This window comes from Sus scrofa, chromosome 1 (genome assembly GCF_054392235.1).
Source record: "Sus scrofa isolate SSC_HxYL_T2T_F1_AM1 chromosome 1, Sscrofa_HxYL_maternal_Yorkshire_Landrace_v2.0, whole genome shotgun sequence".
NCBI lineage: Eukaryota > Metazoa > Chordata > Mammalia > Artiodactyla > Suidae > Sus > Sus scrofa.
In genome coordinates this window covers 267884355-267901033 of record NC_139383.1, presented here as the reverse complement: position 1 = coordinate 267901033, position 16679 = coordinate 267884355, and the positions used below count along the sequence as shown (strand labels likewise).

Genomic DNA, 16679 nt, shown 5'->3' with positions numbered 1-16679 from the left:
TCAGAGACTTTGCCAAGGCTGCAGAGCTATTACCAGGCAGAATTGAGGTTTAAACTGAAATGGACTTGACTCCAAAGCTTATCTTCCTCCATGACATGGAACTTCATGACTGGAGCAAGTTTTTAGAAAGGTAGAATTGATACAAATTGACAATAGACAAAGGAATTTCTTGCTGGGACAAATATGCTACAATATTTACATCTTGCAAGGTCCTTGCAGAATCCTCTAGTCCAGCCTACTGACTTTAAAGATGGAGAAAGTGAAGCCCAGAGAATGCAATGGTTTATTTGAAATAAGTGATAGAACAAGATTCCATTCTGGTCTCTGAACCCTCAGGTCACTGCTCTTTCCAAAGCATCATGAACAAACCCCTCTATCATCTTTTCTTCCCTTTCCAGTGGATACCACTCCCTTACCACTTCTTTGTGGGTTCAAGAGTCAGTCTTTTTGAATGATACTGTACTTCTATCCCTTTCTGCAGAGACCACAGAGTTGGGCAGCAAGAAGGAGCTCAAGTCCATGCCCTTCATCACCTACCTCTCAGGCCTGCTGACGGCCCAGATGCTGTCAGATGACCAGCTCATCTCAGGTGTGGAGATCCGCTGCGAGGAGAAAGGCCGATGTCCATCCACCTGCCACCTTTGCCGCCGACCAGGCAAGGAGCAGCTGAGCCCCACGCCAGTGCTGCTGGAAATCAACCGTGTGGTCCCACTTTATACTCTCATCCAGGACAATGGCACCAAAGAGGTGAGCTCCCCTGACACAGCCACTAAGTCAGATCGAAATACCAGCCCTCCTGCCTCCTGCCCTCATGGGCCCCCTGTTGGGATTGTCATCGTCATCACGCTTCAGGGTGAATACTAGCATTTATTGATGCCTTACCATGTGATAAGCACCTATATAGCTTGGTAACACTGGCTGCTATAACCGACATATTCTCCAATCTCAATGGCTGAGTACTACTGCAGTTATTTCTTGTGTATGCAGACTCCTCAATAGATATTTTTGATTGATGGGTGGCGTTACTCCGAGAGGCGGTTCAGGGACCCAGCCTATTCCATCTTGTGCTCCATTAATCTGATGCTTCCATGGTTGCTGTGGAGGAATAAGGACTATGGAAGATTGCACTTGAGAGTTAAATGGGCCACACCTGAAAATGGCAAATTATTATTTCAGCTCCTATTTTGCTGGCTAGAATTCAGCTGTTGGGCACACCTGTCTGCAAATGAAGACACAGAAGTATATTCTGTCAGTTTGCCTATGGGACAAAGATATGGATTTGGAGACAGACCTAGCAGTCTTTGTCTCAGTACTCTTCTTGGGTTATCTCATTTAATCTACCCTCCACATCTATGATTTACTTATAAATACTGAGTTGATGTGTATGGAATTTCTAACATTTGACTATTTTTTTTTAATTTGTAAAAATAGCAATTCCATATGGTCCATCTTTTTCTCAGGCCTGCTTTGCAAGTAAAGAAACCTAATAAGATGTTTAGCCATTCGCTCAGTGTTGATTTGCTCCAGAGCCTACCTACTTAATCATGAAATTATATCTCTCTCTTTTCTCTTTGTGTTCCTCTTGCTTTCACTTAGAGCATGTCAGGGCTTGAAGAGGTATATGAATGATTTGGTTTCCTGGTTTGCAAACACGTGTTCATGGAACACTTTTCCCAAAAGCAGTTGTCAGAGAACTCCAATCCATAAAACTAGGACTACATGATGCCACTCCTCCAGTAGGAAGAAGGCGGATGAAAGAGCTCTACTTAGTCCTTACTCTTCCCTCTGCCAACCCCCAGATAGCCCTGGGCCTCCACAGAAGATAGTCTGGTAGACCACTCACCAAGCCCAGGAGGATGCTATGGGTTGTGTGTACCCCTCCCAGAGCATACTTCTGGGCTGAATAAGGGCTAGTGCATGGTGAATGGTCAGGTAGGGCTTCACAGAGGACAAAGAGAGGATGAGAAAAAGGGGGTAGGGAGAGTATCAGGTAGACAACAAAGACCAGTAGAAATTTCCCATGACAAAGACCAGGAGATGGAGGGAGAGCAGAGATGAAGCTGGAGGGGTCAGAAAGAACCCGATTTAGGTTCCTTTTGGGATATCGTAAGCTAGGTCATGGAGTTTGGACCCAGTCTGGAGGGCAGTGACATGATGGAGATGCCTGGTTAGCAGGAGGCTGATAGGATCAGATTTGTGTGGCAGAAGGAGACCTCTGGAGACAGCCCAGATGAGCAGCAGTGGAAGAGCAATGAAATTGGGTGTGGGATATGCATACAATGGCATACTTTACTACAGCGAGCACGAATGGATGATAGTGACACTTATTATGAGATGGACAGACATAGCGTTAAATGAATACAAGAAATCCCAAAGAGACATTTTATAGAGTATGATGTCCTTTCCTCTATTTTAAGTTAAAACAGATACACACGCATCAAATACACTACCTTCTAAGAATAAATACAGATGCACTAGACGATTTAGAAAAAGAAATCCAAGAAATGACGAACCATAGGATTTAGGATGATGGTAACTTGAGTTGGGGCGGCAAGATGATAGCAAGAGGGAGCATTGGCTACATGAATGTGGTCAGATTTTTGGGGTGCTGGCTTTGTAGAGGTTCATGAAAGTGTTAAAACTAGCTAACACTAACTGGATGAAGAGATTAAGCCTAACCATGCATGGTGGAGCACTGAGGTAAAGTCATGAGCCAAACATTGCAAATACTCTAATTCTGTGCTTCAGAGGTCCTCAAACCAACAACATCAAAAACACCAAAATGGAGTTCCCGTCGTGGCGCAGTGGTTAACGAATCCGACTAGGAACCATGAGGTTGCGGGTTCGGTCCCTGCCCCTGCTCAGTGGGTTAACGATCTGGCGTTGCCGTGAGCTGTGGTGTAGGTTGCAGATGCGGCTCGGATCCCGCGTTGCTATGGCTCTGGTTTAGGCCGGTGGCTACAGCTCCAATTAGACCCCTAGCCTGGGAACCTCCATATGCCGCAGGAGCGGCCCAAGAAATAGCAAAAAGACAAAAAACAAACAAACAAACAAACAAAACAAAACACCAAAAAAGCCAAATGAGTATACAGCTCCACACCTCTGGTTTCTGGGTGAGAGTCAACTGTGGATACCTAAGAGTGGAAGCAGGGAGGTCTCCGAGGAGGCCATTGAAGCTTCCAGGGAATACAAGGGTCCCCTGATCAGGGTTGTTTTAATGAGGACCAAACAAGCATCGCGTCAGGAGCTGTGGAGGGCTGAGTTCTCCCGGACTTGGTGAGTGAGGCTATGAGTATCCCTTTTTATGCTCTGTGAGCTTGCCCCAGCAACTGCCTTTCTGGGCCCCATACTCCTCCTCTGTGATGTGGTTGGATTTTCGCTAAGTCCCAGGACTTTAGTGATGTGCGCCTGGCATGTACAGTTGCAGGATGAGCAGTGGGTGCTTTCCTCTTTGCTTAGGAGTCAGATCCTCCATGTGTGGATGCTGCACCACCTCCCTCAGCATCATGGAAAGAGCCAGTTCGGGGACTCCATCTTCCTGAGGCCCATTTGTGTGCTATCAGAGGAGCCTGAGACTCTGCAAGTGGTCGCTAGATGTCACTGTTCTCCTCATGGGACCTCCGAGTCCCTCCTTCATTCATTCAGTACTTTTGAGCTCCTACTCTATGTCAGGTCTGACACCATGCCCTGAGAAGGGAAGAGTAGGACAAACGGACACCACTGAGCTTTGTCTTTATCTTCATGGCATTCACAGACGTGTGGAGCAGAGAGATGTTATTCAAACAATCGCACCAAATAAGTAAAGGCAGACTGCTAAGTACCCAGCAAGGTCCAGGCCTGTGGGTTGAAAGGGGGTGACAGGGCTTTATGGGGTCAGGGAAGGCTTCCTTAGGGGAGTGACATTGAAATTAGTTCTTGGGGAGTTCCCATTGTGGCTCAACGGGTTAAGGACCTGACATTGTCTCTGAGAGGATGTGGGTTCGATCCTTGGCCTTGCTCAGTGGGTTAAGGATCCAGCATTGCCATAAGCTGCAGCATAGGTTGCAGATGCAGCTCTGATCCGGGGTTGCCGTGGCTGTGGTGTAGGTTCTTATTCAACCCCTATCCCGGGAACTTCTACCATATGCCATAGGTGTGGTCTTTAAAAAAATAAAAGGAAAAAGAAAAAGGAAAGAAATTAGTTCTTGGGGGTCAGGTGCCTGAAGTGAGTGTGAAGGATTGAGTTTGAGGGCCAGGGAGGAGCCTGGGAGCATTCTGAGTGCAAGGCCCAGCTCCTGCAGAGGCCTGAAGAAGGCATCAATGTGGCCAATTTCCCTGAGGCACCAAGGGGAAGCCCCGTGGGCAGTGCTGAGGAGAGACAGCAACCAGGCTGGGCAGAGCTGTGAGGACTCTGGTGGTGAGGAGTTTGGGGATGATCGAGGCATTAGGGCAGGCAGGTAGGTGCTGTCTTTGCAGCTCCAAGCTCCTGTCCTCTTAGTTATTCTTGCAAGGGGGCCATTAGAGCCAGTTGACCAGTTTCCTCTCTCCCCCACCCCCCATGACAGGCCTGTTTAGAGTTTCATAGTGGCCTAGAAGCTGCCATGCATTAAGCCTTTTCAAGGGAGCCAGACTATGGTAGGAGTGGGTAGGACAGGCCCCCGCAGGTCTGGAAATGACCCCGGAGGAGGGAGACGTGGTCACCAAGTGAGGCTGGTGTGACAAGGAAGCAGTCACTTTCATTTTGGCTACTGTTTGTTCCTCTACCTCTCCCCAAACCTCCATCACTCTTCCTAAGGTTCTCCATCTCTCTGCCTTCCTTTGCAGCCAGAGGCAGAGGCCACCTGGATAAAAACACAAAAAGGCTTTGGCCTGGGCTCTGACACTGAGTCCTAGCAAGGCTGGAGCAAGTCCTTTCTCCTTCCTGCGCCTCTCTTTCCCCACCTCAAAAAGCAGAGAGTTTGGGTGAGTTTTTCTTTCTGGGTCTCCTACAAGAGACTTTGTCTAAGTGGAATCAGAGAGTGCAAGCTCTGTGTTCCCCTCCGGCAGGGTTTGGATCCTGCCTCAATCCTCTAGTCCTTCCTGGTACTCAATAACCTCTCCAAATCTCAGTTTCCATGACTATAAAGTGTGATCCTTCAATCCCTGCTTCATGGGGATCAAATGACAATGAATACATAGCACCTGGCATATAGCATGTAACAGGCTTATGTTTTCTATGGTAATGATAAAAATAAGGTTTGTCTAAGGTGACTTCTTTCTTTTCTATGCTTCCTTTGGTGCTTCGCCTTCTAAGTAGTACTCAGTAACTCAGTAACTTTGCAAATGCCCAAAGTGCTAGGGACATGATATTTAGAGTAGGATCTGTATCTTGCATGGCAGAGGCCACTGGTTAACCCATAAGGGCAGATCACAAATGGAGGGGGTTTCAGGAGCATGTTCTCTTCTTATAAACATCACTGGGACTCGTACTTTATAGGAAAGGAAAATCATAGGTGAAATTCCACAAAAGGATTTCCTTCTATAGACCTTCCAAAGTGAATAGAGCCATTCTTCTCTGTGAGGATGCCTGTCTCTCTGCATGGTCTGAGTTGCTGAGTCAACTCTTGAGTCTCATTGGATGGTCAGGAAGCATCAGAGAGGGGGTACAACCTGCCTGGAGTTTGTGGGGCAGTTCTGGTCTCTGATTCTGGACTAGGGCCAGGGTGTTCTCTAAATAGCCTAGGGGCCCAGCTCTTTTGGTGGTCCATCTCCCTGAATGCATGGGAGAGGGTGCTGCCTCCTGCCTCAGCTGGAAAGGAGCCCTTCATAACCCTTTATGCTGTGGTTTTGAACAAGCGAAGCAGGAAAAATTAGTCTTAGTGTTGAAGAGTTTGATTAATACATTCATCGTCTCCCTCCACCTGTTAAATGATCCTTCCACAGCCCAAAGCCACAGAGCTTCGCTAAGCACAACTAGTGCTTAAATGTATGAGACTTTGTAGGGCTGTTAACTTAGCCTTTGGGTTGGTGAAGAGTTGGTTCCAAATGGGGCAGACAGAAGCGTGTCGTGGTGAAGAGCTAGGCTGAGCGGGATTTGAATCCCGCCTCTGCCATTGACTATCTGGCTTACCATATATGTTACTCACTTGTAAAGTAGGCATTCAGTATCTACCCCTATCCATTTGGGGGTTGGGAGTTTTCTTCGGAAGAGCTAGAGAACCGGGACACCTGGCATCTGAACTAGGTTCTGTCCATGATTGTTATTTGGCCTTGCGCATGAATGCTTTTACTGCTCTGGTCTCTGTTTCTCTATCTCCATGATGAGAAGTAGTGCTAACTTTGTCCACAGTCCCCTTGGGCACTATGATAGGGGCAGATCTAAGTTCTACCCTGAAAATTAGGGAAATATTTTGAGGTTGGAAAAGGCACCTTGTGACCTGCAATTTATTTTGCATCCAAAGATATTAACAGGTCCACTGCTTAAATTAATATTGGGGAGAGAAAGGTGCAGATATCTTGTGCTCCAACCCAATAATGGCATTTACGAGCAGAGTTGGACAGTAAAATCATGCCCTCTTTATTTTATATATCGAGCTCTTTATTTTACAAATACTGAGACCCAGAGACAGAAATGAGTTGTTCTAGGGCACACAGCCAAGTCTGATTTTGAAGTAGTCAGGCATAGCTTCTCAGAACTGTCTTTTGTCTGTCTGAGACTCAGTGCCCTTATCTATGAAGTGGGTATTGATAACTTTCCCCACAGGGCTCTGCTGTAGAAAAGCTAAGAGACGGTTGCTAGTGCTTTAAAGACTGTAAAATATTCTGTAGATCTGGATGATATTTTTTTTTCTAGTGTTCCAGCCCCCTGAATTCTAATAATGCATTTTTCTTCTTTCCATGCTGTCCTAGGAAGAGCCATGTATAATTTTGGTCTTGTTGTGGTTTTTCTGACCTTCCCCCAGATCCACTCTCTCTGCCAGAAAGACTTGTTGCTCTATTTACACTTCTTGGCTCAAACTAAGAGGAGAATTCCAAGTGACTGCTCTTTGAAAAGAAATTAACAGCCAAGACCACCCCCCACCGTGACTACCACCACAACCATGCCCACTGCTGCAACCAACACCATTATGCTAACTGACATCACCATGGCCAGGGCACCATCGTCACCACCAACTTGCACTGGGCGCTTAGTGTGTGCAGAGACTGGGCTAGGAACGATGCTATGGGGGGAATGGGACACAGATTGTGCCTTCAAGGAGCTCACCGTCTAGTGGATGAGGCAGGAGAGCCACATAAGTAACTGTAATTGTTTGCATATGCTACTTTAATGCGTGATTTATTTCCAAACAATGCAGTAGACATTCCAGCTGTGTTAGAAAAGAGGGAGAAAGGAACTCTCCTCAGGGGAGAGGGGAGGGCGAACCTGGAGAAGGTTCTTGGAGCAGGGAAAGTGGATATGGGCAGAGAGAGGAATATCATGGGGCCTGTCTATTGATGATGAAGATAATCTTATGTACTCTAGGTCCATTATATGCCAAAAACTCTGCCAAGGGCTTCACACGCTTTTTCTCATTGAATCATCCAAGAATGTATAGGGGAAATATTATCGTCATCTTTATTTAATAGATGAGGAGACCGAGGCTCAGAAAAGCTTGAGCCCAAGTCTGTAAGATTCTGTAGCTAATCTAGGCCAGAGTTTTCCTACTCTGGCCTCTGGGTGAAATCCAGCTTGCCATCTGCTTTTATAAATAAAGTTTATGAAACGCAGCCACACTCATTTGTCTACCTATCATCCATGTCTGCTTGCCTGCCACAATGGCTGTAGCGCAGTTGCCACAGATGGTAGGCCACGCAAAGCCAAAAATATTTACTCTTGTCCTTTGTCAAAAGAAGTTTGACAAACCTTGGTCTAGACTAGGGTATATTGGAAAAGAAGAGGAAGGAAATTTATATCAAATACCCTGCACCAAACATAGGGAATAGGAGAATAAAACCCAACCACATGCCTGGCATCTAAAAAAGGCTTTACATGCATTCATATGTGTTCTCTCTCTCTGCCCCCCGGCATGTTTGAAGTGCACCATTATGCCCATTTAAAATAAAATAAAAAAATCTGAGGACTTAGGTAAATAAGAGCTAGTGACATCACAGAGCTAGTGACTTGTGGGGTCAGAAGTCAAACCCAGGAAGTCTCTTTCCAAAATGTATGTGTCTAGTCAGTCATTCTTATGACAGGCCTGACAAATTTGAGGAAAAGCTGGAGGAGAAGTGATATGCGGAAGACTGGGTTGTGGGCCACCTCCAAGGCTGTGCTGAGGGATGTGGGTACCATGGAAACTGAGGCAGTTCCCCAAGATTTGGGGTGAAGGGAAAGATGTAACTTGATGGGAATTTTAGGATAAGAACTACATCAACAACAGCTCAAGGGTGAATTGCAGGACCCAGGGCTGGTTTTACGGCAAAGGGTTATTGATTTCAGGTCTGCAGGTCCCTGATTTTAAGGGGTCATTGGATCACCATCCCCAGAAAGTGTATGCAACATTATATATTATTGTAATTTTTTTCTTGGATAAAGATAGGGCGTCCTCAAATTTCCTAAATGTTTTTGACCCAAATGTTAGAGAACTCGGGGAGGGCCATTTGGGGTGTCCCTTGCAAAAGTCCATATATGGGATGTCTGGGAAGGGTGGGGACTCCATTCAGATAATTTTAACAAATATGTATTAGGGGTCTTCTATGGGCCAGTCTCTGTTCTGAGCTTTTGGGATATATCAGGAGACAGTTTCTCCTGGAGAGTATGTGGGAGACAAAAAGTAAACAGTTTAATCAGAATTAGTAATATAAATAATTTACTGTAGTTTATTAAAAGGCAAAGAGGGGAGTAACAGAATAAGAGGTCAGGAGTGCCTAGTGAAGTGTGGAGACTTTCAGATCAGGATGTCACAGAGTCAGTCGGGATCACTTAGGTTGAGGATTGGGGAAGAATATATTTTTTTTTTTAAACACAGATTCCTGGCTTCCTTCTGCTGATTCTGTTTCTCTAGACAGGTGAGGCTGAGACTCTTCTTTTTTACAAGCTTCCCACGTGATTAGTGCACACTGAGCTTGAGAACCACTATCCAAAACCATGGTTCATACATCCTTCTCATTCTCAGATTCCTTCAGGGAATTCCTTGCTTAAGGATTAAGAAAGTCAAGTACTTATAATCTGGAGTAAATCTCCCCTGCTATTGTGGGCCACTTCCTCTTCATTGGTGCATTAGAAGAAGGAGGTGAACTGGCCAGGAACCAAGCTGTCAGGCAGTTCTTGGCAAGAGGGAAGATCAAAGGAAAGACGGGGATATAATCCACGTATTACTCAACACACTCATGGTCAATTACAAAAGAGGAACTTAATGCTTGGCTTGCCTACTTGCAAAATTGGAAAACATCGCTTTTTCCCGGGACCAGAGAACAACCAGATTCAGTAAGATGTGCAAAACATACAGACTTAGCAGATGCACATATTTTTGCATGTCAGAGTATAGAACTTGTTTTTTTCCTCCCCATGGCACATTGAATTCAGTTAAGCAAATGTAACGAAAAAGAGAATTGCAGGATGGTTTTTAAGAACCACCATTTACTGAGCACTTTGTGCCGGGAGCTCAGCTCAAGCCCTTGGTGTCCTTAGTTCACTGAATCCTCTCATCAACCCCACACAGTGGATACTATTATTACCTTTCTTTTTGCCTTGGGAAAACAGAGGCTCAGAGAAGTTTGATGACTTGTCCCAAGATCCTGTAACGAGGAAGTGATGGAGTCAGGGCTTCATCTGAGCTCTTCTGCTTTCTCTCACTGTGCCATATACCCTCTCTCTTTCCCAGCTACTTCCTGTCAACGTTTAAGCAAAGTAGAACATATGGAAGTCTAATGTGTAGTAATGACACCATCATTGCCTAATATTACCTTCTCTAGCTACTGTGACTTCATTTACTTTACTCAATAGCCAAAACATTTGAAAGAATAGACCACTCCTGCTGTCTACATGGATTCATCCCTTTTCATTCCGGGGTTGGCTCCCTCCATTCAGGAAACGTATAGTGGCTTCTCTTCCTTTGTAACCATGGCACACACCTCATTTGCCACACATGACTTTGCCTTTCTTTTGATGGTGTTTTCCATCTCAGTTCTTGTCATCTGAAAACCAATGAGATAATCCTTCATTAACTCTTTGTCCTTCCTCCGGCACTCATCTCCCCCAAACTATAACTCGTTAACAAATCCTATAGGTTTTTCTTCTTAGGAATTTCTCAAATATGTCCATTTTTACCCATCTTGGTCCAAGTCTTGCCTATACTGTTGTAGGAGCCTTCTAACTGGCTAACAAGGACCCTCACTCCCTCTAATTCATTTTCTTCCTGATCACCACAGTGATATATTCAAAATGAAAACTTGGTCACATCACTTTTCCAATGAAAACCCTTAACTGGCTTCCAGTGGCTCTTAGACTCAGATCAATGGACTCACCGTGGCCTGTAACGGGCTGCTTGGACCGGCCCTTCTAACTTCTTAAAGCTCATCTGTGCCTGCACCCTCTTGCTTTCTGGGTGTGAGTCACTATGCTTTGTCAAGCCAAGGAGCATTCGCACACACTATTCCTTCTGCTTGGAACTTGTTTTATCCTTCCCCCCTTTCTTCCTTCCAGAGTCAACTGCTGTTCACCCACCAGGTTGCTGAGGCTTCTACATAAGAGTCCCTCTGTTTGTTTGTCCACTTACTTTCTTGAGTCCTCTTATCTTTCTTTCATAGCATTTGTTATAGTTTCTAATTATGCTTTTATGTATGTTTTCTAATTGTTTGGTTAATGTCTTGTGTCTTCTCCTCCACATTTTCTTATTTTATGATGATAACAGTGCCATCAAAGAGGAAAGAGCAGGTAAACTCAGGAACAAAGGCATCTAGACCAATCCTGGTCTACGTCTCAATTCCTTTCTATCACAGCTTGCAAATGCTGTAGAGCCTGTGTTTGAGCATTCCTACTAACAGCTTGCTCAGCAATCCTAAGCATTCTGTTTTCCCCACTTCTAGAATATTTGTCATGATATGGAGTCAAAATATTTTCCTATACATTAGGAGGTAAACTGCATAGGAGACCAGGGTCTGGACACACATTTGTTCTGCATTGTACCAGAGCTTCTAGTATAATGCCTTACTCACAGTAGAAATTCTGTGTGTGTGTGTGTGTGTGTGTGTGTGTGTGTGTTTGCGCGCGCGCATGCGCGCGCATGTGTGTGTGTTGTGGCTTGGCTTTATTTATCCATTTTATGTTTGTTTTGCTTTTTGCTTTTTTAGGGCTGCACCTGCAGCATAGGGAAGTTCCCAGGCTAGGGGTCTAATCAGAGTTGTAGCTGCTGGCCTATGCCAGAGTCACAGCAACATAGGATCCAAGCCGTGTCTGTGACCTACACCATGGCTCATGGCTAAGCTGAATACTGAGCAAGGCCAGGGATTGAACCTGCATTCTCATGGATACTAGTCAGGTTAATAACCCATTGAGCCACAATGGGAACTCCCTTTTTTAATTTTAATTTTTAAAAATTTATGTGTATTAATTGAAGTATAGATGATACACAAAGTTGTGTTAGTTTCAGATGTAAAGCAAAGTGATTCAGTTTTACATGTACATATACATGTGTGTTATATCTTTTCAGATTCTCTTCCCTTGTAGGCCACTATAAAATATTGAGTGTAGTTCCCTATGCTATAAGTAGGTCCTTGTTGTTTACCTAGTTTATATATAGTAGTGTGTCTATGCTAATCCCCAAACTCCTAATTTATCTCTCCCCCACCCTTTCTCCTTTGGTAACCATAAGTTTGTTTTCTCTGTCTGTGGGTCTGTTTCTGCTTGGTATATAAGTCAATTTCTTTTTGTATTTTTTTTTTTTTTAGATTCCACATATAAGTGATACATGATATTTGTCTTTGTCTGGCTTACTTCATTTAGTATGGTAATCTCTAGGTCTACCCATGTTGCTACAAATGGCATTATTTCATTCTTTTCATATGGCTGGAATAAATATATATTTTAATGAGAATAAATGAATGAAGAGTGAATGAGGAACATTCTTGCATTGACATGCTTGCATGACACTTTCACATATGCTATCTTCCTTAATCCTCTTTATAGGCCTATGAAGGTAGCAAAATTTATCTTCATTTTACCAATTAGGAAACTGAGATTCAGAAAGGGCAGATACCACTCTCTGAAGCCTCACAGGGCTAACAGATGTCGTGAGTCTGGAATCCCTTTTCCAGCAATCCCATAACCACTTACCCCATCACACAACTATCATTTATCTGAGGGGGTCATGCAAAGCAGCCAGGGCAGCGCTGGGCTTGCAGGCACAGAGCAAGCTGTAGTCCCCATTCCTGTTGGAGTTTAGTGCTATTCACAGGGGCTCTTCTTGGGTCATTAGGCAAATTCAGTCAGCAGTGATGCTAAGGGCCCAGGGAGAATTCACAAACAATTCAACTCTCTTTTTCAGTGTCTATTTCTCTCTAATATGAGAAGAGAAAAAAAGTTGTTCCAGATGTGCCTCACGATTCACTAGACAGATATGGTTGAAAACTGCGTGAGTTTGTATCATTATACAGTCAGTTGATTTGTACAGAGCCTTCTCTGGTCAACAGAGTCACGTCATTCCTAGCATTTCTGAGCAGAAGTGTTCTACACCATAAATAAATTTAAGTCCTGAGAGGAAGAGAAATGCGCAAAGAATTGACTTCTCCCTGGACCACACATTTCTTTTCTCCTTTGGACTCCTCTCCAAACCTTCCCATTTTGGAAAGCATTGTTGGATTCCTGGATCTTCTGCTACCCACACCTAAATCAGTTTAGTGTAGAAAAGTATAACATACACAAAGATAGAGAAACTTAGTATAATGAACTTCCATGTACTGAGGACCTATAATAATCAACTTATCCCCAACCTGTTCTCTCACTTCAAATGCTATATAATTTTATATGTAAATGTTAAAGGTATTATATTGCTAAAATGTAAGGTCTCAAAAAATATAGTGTCATTGCCTTATTCTCCAAAGTAACAATTCCCCTATGCCATCAAATGTCTAGTCATTGTTCATGTTTGCCAAACTGTTTTATATTTTTGGTACCAATTTGTTTGTTCAAATGGAGATCTAGATAAGATCCAAACATTTTGATTAGCTGATAATGAAATCTTTTTTAATCTATAGGTTTCCTCCCCCAACTGTCTAATTTTATTCCTTGTGACGTTTTATCGAGAAAACCGGTATAGCTTCCAGGGGAGTTTGCTTATTGCGTCCCCATGGTATTGTTTAGCATGTTTCTCTGTCCCTGTATTTCTTGTAACTTGGTAGGTAGGTCTAGAGGCTTGATCAGGCTTGATTTCTTGGCAATCTACCACAACCAGTATTGCTAGACTTGTAGCAGTTGTAAACCAAGGTGATCTAATAGAAGAATCTGAGCTTTCTACTATAATAGTTAAGGATTTGTCTTTGATGCTGGTCAAATCTGTCATCAAGTCCTGGATTTTCTCTTTTTCCTGTGTGACTTTTGGCAAGAGATTCTGAGCCTTCATTCCCTCAGAGGTGATGTATGGTTAATACCAATAATACCTAATTTCTTTGGTTATTAAGTGAGATGGGCATCTCTCATGCCTTTGCCTTGTGCCCAGTACACAGTAAGTGCTGGGTATAGCAAGCTCTTACTTGTTTTACTTCTCCTCCCTTCCTGTTATTACCCTTGTTCCTCCTCCTTCTTCTCCCCCATGTTTCATTATTATATTTCATGATCAAAACAATGCCTCTGAGAAAGAAAGAGTGGGCAAGCTGAGAGGTGGAAAAAATCGCACAGGATCTAGTCTAGCCCTGGTCTATTCTCCCATACTCTGCAGGAGCCTGTAGTTGATACTCCCAGGAACAGCTTGCTCAATGATGCCTAAGCAGGCTGTTCTCTCACTACTAGAACATCCTTCTTTATATTAAGTCAAGATATTTTCCTGTACATGACTTGTCTTTGTGGTTTCCAGTTCCATCTACTGAGATAAACTTATCTGTTAACTTATCAGACAGATTGCATGTTTTGGAATCAGAGAGATGAGGATTCAAATAGCAGCTTTGCTACAAAATTTCTTTGTGCCTTTGGGTGCGTTACTTAAGTTGTTAAGCTTCTGTTCTCTCATGAGTAAAATGGGATTAACAATATTGACCTGATAGTGTAGTTTTGCAGATTAACTAAAATAACCCATGTAAGGTGCTGCACAGCAATGCTTGTCTTATAAGCAGTTCAGTGAAATTTTGTCCACTCCCCTGGTTCTAAGTGACAGTCTTTCAGATGTTTGAAGACACTTTAGTCTCTGTTGGACTTCTTCCTTCAATAATTTTTCATCACATGAGTCTGTTTCTTAGTTCAGACACAGTATTATCCCAGCCATCCTGAATATTAGCCTCTGAAAGAACTCCAGTGTCCCTATGTCCTTCTTGATGTATGCTTCATGAAGAAAAAAGTTAGAGTGTACAGAGACTGCTTTACTTGTCTGCAGAATTCAGAACAGAATCTAAGTCTCTTGCTTCCAGACTTTTGGATTTGTTCTAGGTCACAGTAGCTGCTTTCTTTACCCATAGCATTCAAAACATAATTTTTGATTTGCTAAAGGAAACGGAGACTCAAACAGAAAAATTTTTATCAGTGTCACACAGCCAGTAGTTATGGAATCAGAATTTAAACCCACGTCTGTCTGGTCCCATGGCTTGTGGTCTCAACACATAAGCTATAGAGACGACCTCATCATCATCTCCTTCCTGTACTCTCAGATATGGCTAAGCCCGTTCTGTCATCCAGTAACCTTCCTTGGACTCTAGCGTCACCTCCCATCCTTACTGTTTTCTTCACCTTTCCTTGATGGTACAGCATCTTGCTCCCTCCTCACCTTTTAGTCACTTCTCAGCCCTTTGGAAGCTGACGTTGATTACGTCATCTAATTGAAGTTCTCATCTCAAATCTCAGCAAAGCCCTGTCAACTCAATCCAAATCCGTCTTCACAACACTTTTTTAGAAGCATCAATCCATTCTTAAAAGAGCTTGGACTTGGTCCCTCAGCTTTAGTTTGCCCAACCCAAATCCTCTCCCGAAATGATTGCTTCCCTTCAGAAACTCAGAGGGGATGCCAGGAAATGGAAGCATGGTAGCTGGTTGGGGGGTGGAGGTCTTACATTAATGAGGTCTGTCCATCCCTCCAAAGTGCTTCTCTCAGAATTGTTTCTCGAATGTGCAGATGTGGAGCCAGAAGAAAATGGGAATTTAGATATATATCTAAGATAGGAATATTGGTGTAGCCAAATACTTAAGTTTGTATAGATGGATTTATTTCCCTTTTTTTTCAAGACAGTATTAGATACATTCAAGATAAGTCGATTTATTCATGAGATTGTGAAATTTTATGTGTTTTAGTGACTTGTTATTGAAAGGGCCCAATTTTTGAAGTCAATCAAATTTAGATTTGAATTGCCGATTTTATGTTTACCTGTTAGATTATTGAACAGGTGATTTAGCCTACCTGAAATTCTTTTTATTTGTCAGGTGGGGATAATAAGACTTGCTGCCTAGGTTGGTTCTGGATGTTATATCAGATGATGGATATAAAGAAGGGCAGTATAAGAATCAGATAGACATAGGCTTACGTTCTTATTTTACCACATACTGTGGAGCTATCACTTAACTACTCAGAATCTCAATGAGGATAGTAACAGTATTTAACTCCCAGGGTTGTTGTTAGATTAAATAAGAGTATACATGCAAAGCACTTAGCAATGCCTGCTATCATTAGAAACTTGATCAATATTAGTTGCAGCTCCTTTCCTCTTCCTTTGTTGTCTTCATCTTCCTCCGTCTCTCTTCTGCTTCTGCTCTTGTCTCTGATTAAAGCATCCAACACAGAGTAGATGAGTAGGCGTACCATAAATGTAATTGTTTTATGGAGTTCCCGTTGTGGCTCAGCAGGTTAAGAACACGACTAGTATCCATGAAGATGTGGGTTCAATCCATGGCCTTGCTTAGTGGGGTAAGGATTCAGCGTTGTGGTGAGCTGTGGTGTAGGCTGGTCACTGCAGCTCTGATTTGACCCCTAGCCTAGGAACTTCCATATGCCGTGGATGTGACCCTAAAAAAAAAAAAGACTAAAAAAAAAAAAAATGTAATTGCCTTACCCTCAGGTATCCACCAATTAAAAAAACAAAAATGTAGTCAGTTGTGAGAGACTAGCAAAAGCTCATTTCCCCTAAGGCAAAGAGAGATTTGGGGTTTTTTGTTTGTTTTTTATTTTTTTGCTTTTTAGGGCCGTGCCTGTGGCATATGGAGGTTCCCAGGCTAGGGGTCGAATTGGAGCTACAGCTGCCAGCCTATGCCACAGCCACAGAACACCAAATCTGAGCCACATCTGTGATTTACACCACAGCTCATGGCAATGCTGGATCCTTAACCCACTGAGTGAGGCCAGGGATCAAACCCACAACCTCATGGTTCCTAGTCAGATTCGTTTCCAATGCACCACGACAGGACCTCCCAAAGGCAAAGATAATAGTAATATCTCTGATACTTGGTTCTAAGGACATGCTTCTCTCTACTGGACAAATATTGAAAAGAAGAAAACTACTTCTGAGCATAGATGTGCCTAGAGTCATTTTTGTCTGTAAATAATTGTGAA

The 16679-nt window shown here is 43.3% G+C and overlaps 1 protein-coding gene across 9 annotated transcripts in view; it reads left to right on the top strand.

The window, feature by feature from the left end:
• Positions 1–16679, top strand: part of ASTN2 (astrotactin 2) — a 915666-nt gene that overhangs the window by 709975 nt on the left and 189012 nt on the right. For 6 of the 9 annotated variants that reach the window (XM_084993997.1, XM_021074505.2, XM_084993987.1 and 3 more), the window contains one exon: positions 482–747. In XM_084993997.1, the coding sequence (XP_084850123.1) occupies positions 482–747 (266 nt within the window). Of the gene's footprint in view, positions 1–481; positions 748–6867; positions 10383–16679 lie in introns of those variants that run through there. The other 3 variants (XM_084994017.1, XM_084994008.1, XM_084994022.1) reach the window with 2 other exon arrangements.